Source organism: Nothobranchius furzeri, chromosome 18 (assembly GCF_043380555.1).
Source record: "Nothobranchius furzeri strain GRZ-AD chromosome 18, NfurGRZ-RIMD1, whole genome shotgun sequence".
Taxonomy (NCBI): domain Eukaryota; kingdom Metazoa; phylum Chordata; class Actinopteri; order Cyprinodontiformes; family Nothobranchiidae; genus Nothobranchius; species Nothobranchius furzeri.
Window position 1 is genome coordinate 32,273,114 of NC_091758.1, and position 3,960 is coordinate 32,277,073.

Consider the following 3,960-nt stretch of genomic DNA (forward strand, 5'->3'; position numbering starts at 1 on the left):
ATGGAGAAACTTGAAATATTAGAATGTGGTGCAAAAGTTCATTTATGTCAGTAAGTCAATTAAAAAGTGAAACTAATCAGATAGACTAATTACAGGCTAAGACAATTATTTGAAGTCTTTACTTGTTTTAATTGTGATGATTATGGCTTACAGACTCCCAAAATCTCTGTCAATTAGAATATTGTCGGTATTCTAAACTCAAAGTGTCACACTAATCAGCTGGTTAATCCAAAACAACTGCAAAGGGTACCTGAGCCTTTAGATGGTCTCTCAGTCTAAGATGAATTACTGAAATAAATGGATTTTTGCACCATATTCTCATTTTCAAGTTTCAGCGGCAGTTTTTCCTGACTTGTTAACTTGTATAGGCTTAGTTTGTAAATAATCTTACCTTTTTAAAAGCGACTCTATGAATATAGTCGTGTGCACTTACTTTGTCGCTTATGTGACTCATGTCGTCAATAAAACTGTGCTCTCAGCTAGTTTTACTTGAAAAAGCATCACAAAGCATCTATGTTGACATTTTATCACCTAAAAAACAGCATTTTCTACAAGATATGTTGCTGTTTGACCCTATAGTCTAAATTCACTGCTGTCCATCAGTCTTGTTTTTGTCCATCTGTGTCTTCAGAGGACGTTTCCACTGTCTGCACGGGCAAAATAAGGCCAATCATCCAGCGGTTGCCAAAAACATCCTTCAGGTTGGCTCTCCACGGGGTGCGGTTTTCCAAAAGATCCCCTCTTTGGAGCTGACACCAGGTTTGTCCTCGAGCCACCAGCAGCACCTGCTGGCAGCAGAAACCGGTACTCACCAAGCCAATGCCCAGCCACACGTACAGCATCAGCACCAGGAACAGCTGCAGGCCTGAGATGGATCCTGTGTGTGTGAGGGAGAGAGTGGAGGAATGAATGCCAAAACAAAGGAAATCATCATCTTTCTGATTTGGTGAACTCACCCATGAAGAAGTAACCAGTAGAGAGAGGGAGAAGAGTTAGAAAGGTCAGCGGGTTCTCAAAGGAGATGGAGTACTCCACAGTGAGAAAAGCAACACCCAGAACCAAGGAGTACAGGCATGTGCATGATGTATAGATGCAGAACATGATGAAGTAGCGCATGTTCTTGTTGCCGATGCAGTTTCCTGTGAAAAAACAGTGGTGGTCTCTCTTGAGAATCACTTTCTTGCACAGTTTACAAAAGTGGCGGCCGTTCAGGAGGTAGTGAGCGTCCACGTTATCAGAGCAGTGTGGGGAGCACGGAACCACGGTCTCATTGGCACTTTCTGCTGGATATTTAATAGTCATTACGTAATTCCCCAAAGCGTTGAACATCAGGAACAGGAAGGCAGCGGTGTGGAGGGCTGTGGAGCTCCTCAGGGAGAGATCTGGGTTGGGGAAGATTGTTGGGATGAAGAGGTAGAAGTATAGAATAAAGGTGGCCACGGTGGCTGTGAAGAAGTAAGCAGGCGCCACAGCGTTGAGCAGCCTCAGCTTGAACATTCTGCTGAACATTTCTGTGAGAATAAAAAACACAAATTAGGCAGGAAATTATATTTTAACATATGATTTAAAATATGATCACAGACCTTTTAAAAGTGTTTTATTTGTTGCTGGTTTGAATTATTGACTTCACCCGCATTTTATTTTATTTTATTTTATTTATTTTTGCTACCAGAAAACTGAATTTATGCTTTAATTAGACAGAGAGAAAAACAGAGGAGACAAATCAGCTGATGAGAACTCATTTCTGTGCAAATTGGGGTCAAGGGACTCTCAGGGGCCATTCCAAGAATATCCCATCCTTGTTTCAGAGATCTGCTAACCTGAAGCAAACGAGGATGTTTAAAAACACAATTTACATCTAAAACTTCGCATCTAAACCTACATCGTAACCCGTCAATCTAAAACGCAGGGAATTTCCGCAATTAACAGCATTTCAATTCCGTGGATGACAAACGCCTCCTTTGTGTTTTCTGATTATTTGGAGAATAAATCTAAATATTTGGTAAAGTCGGTGGTTTTATTCCCGTTAGGTTTTCTCCAGGGTGACACATCTGCCTACCTTCAGATGTCTGAGAGCAGAGGAGCTGTCCTTTCAGCACCACGGAGCCCTGCAGCCTCTCAAGATGATGTCTTTATTGAGAGGTGTTCACGGGAAACGTCACCAGGGCTGTGTCATTTATCTACCGCCCCCTGCTGGTCTGGATGCGTCATAATCTCATGTTTCCCTTCAGATTTCAATAATCTAATAATTTTGTATCTTTTCACTGAAAAAATAAATCCTGAAGGTTTGATGCTACAATTGCAGAAAATAAATGATCTTAATACAAATGTACTCTTTTATTTTCCTTCTTATAAATTGAAAAAAACATTTCCAGAAATATATTTTTAATAATTCTCAGTTATTTCTCCTACTGTGGTGGGATTTTTTTTCAATCTACAGTAAATTATATTGTTTACAAGACTTTTAAGATATTTTTTCTTCATATAAAGCAAGTAGACTCTTGAAATTCACCAGATTAAACCTAAAATTAAACAGCACATTGCTATTTTTATGATTATAGTGTTGGGTGAGTATACTACAGTGTGTTTAAAAGGCCATCATATTATTTATCTTTAAATTTCAACTGTCACAAAAGCATAAGAAGTCTAGAAATGTCATTCTAAATGGTAGTAAATAGAAATACAAATGTAAAAAAAGACTTTAGTCTTTCTCCTGATTAAGTTTGGTAAAAGTGCAGGAAGCAGTGTTCCAGTAGGTGGCATTCCAGCTTCAAATACTCTTCTAGGATGAGATGTCAGCTGCTATAGGAGGATTACACCATCACAAAGAAGATGAAATCACCTTGGATATGAAACTGCTTTTAACTGTTGACTTTCAGTAGATTCACAATGAAGGATTGTACCTTCAAAACAAAAGCAGACGTTTATTAATTCTGACTATTCTCTAGCTCACATTCAGTTTATTTGACTGAGCATGAAGACAATTTGCTTTTCATCAATAATACCTTTATTGTCCCATAAATGATCCACAGACATTGTGTTTTTGACCTGTTTCTCCTGCCTCAGCTGTGAGCTTGTTAGGATAATTCAACATTAAGACCCAAACACAGAGATCAGCACCTGTGTTGGAGCTTTCTGCCAACATCACTGGCTCTGTTCAACCTCTGATAAGACATGTGATCAGCCTTTCATTTTCACATTTAAATAATGGCAGTGTCGCGTCACCATCCTCTCCACATGTTATTGAATTATTGCAGAAAATTATAGAAACACATTCTTAATGTTTTTGTTGCTACTTAAGATATATTTGAGTCCACAAATGTATTTTATATGCAACAAGATCCATCAGCCATCAGCACTAATCTGTAGCTTTAAATATTGTTTTGTTGCTGTTTGTCCCAACAGGCCTGAAATTGAAGGTTTGATGGGCAACAATATTGCATAATATTTATGAAGTTGTCAAGTTTTGCAGATTAGCTGCTTCAGACTGCTTTCTTTATTGATTAGTGTGCTTTTTTAATTTTTTAATTTTAGCTAAATTGACTAATTTAAAATGATGTGAAATTAAAAATAATTTTCAAAATAAAATACCTCAAAGTGGACAGAAATGCCATGAATTTGGATTGGTTTGTTGATTTTTATTTTGTAATGGAGCAAATTAAAATTATAGTAAATATTTATTTAAAACTAGTATAAGTCATTGATGTCCTCTTTTAATTTCCTGTTAGTTTGATTAATCATTTTGTTGCTTTTTCTTTTAACTGGAATAAAAAGGTAAGTAAAATATCTAATTAATTATTTAATAGTTTAGTCTGAAGCATCAATGACCTTTTTTAATTAGAAAACATACCTTTATTGTGTGTGCATATCCCATCACATAAATTCAAACGTGTTAGTGTTGGGTGATGCTTCCTTAGCAGCAGGATTGGACATGAAATTGTCAGACGGTCCCTGGGTGGG

General features: G+C 37.3%; 1 protein-coding gene across 1 annotated transcript; it reads right to left on the reverse strand.

Moving 5' to 3' along the window:
• Positions 1 to 374: 374 nt before the first annotated feature.
• Positions 375 to 2,172, reverse strand: zdhhc22 (zinc finger DHHC-type palmitoyltransferase 22). Its single transcript, XM_015970135.3, has 3 exons — positions 2,060 to 2,172; positions 957 to 1,511; positions 375 to 877 (listed from the first exon to the last, which is right to left on the reverse strand). Exons 2-3 carry the CDS (start codon positions 1,507 to 1,509, stop codon positions 600 to 602), a joined length of 831 nt encoding a protein of 276 aa, XP_015825621.1. The 5' UTR covers positions 1,510 to 1,511; positions 2,060 to 2,172; the 3' UTR covers positions 375 to 599.
• Between the last annotated feature and the right edge of the window lie 1,788 nt (positions 2,173 to 3,960).

Bases quoted from the DNA above. Each gene is read 5' to 3' on its own strand.
- zdhhc22 (XM_015970135.3), bottom strand. From the start codon at position 1,509: ATGTTCAGCAGAATGTTCAAGCTGAGGCTGCTCAACGCTGTGGCGCCT. The intron at 878-956 runs GTGAGTTCACCA...TCACACACACAG, and splicing joins TACTGGTTACTTCTTCATGG to GATCCATCTCAGGCCTGCAG.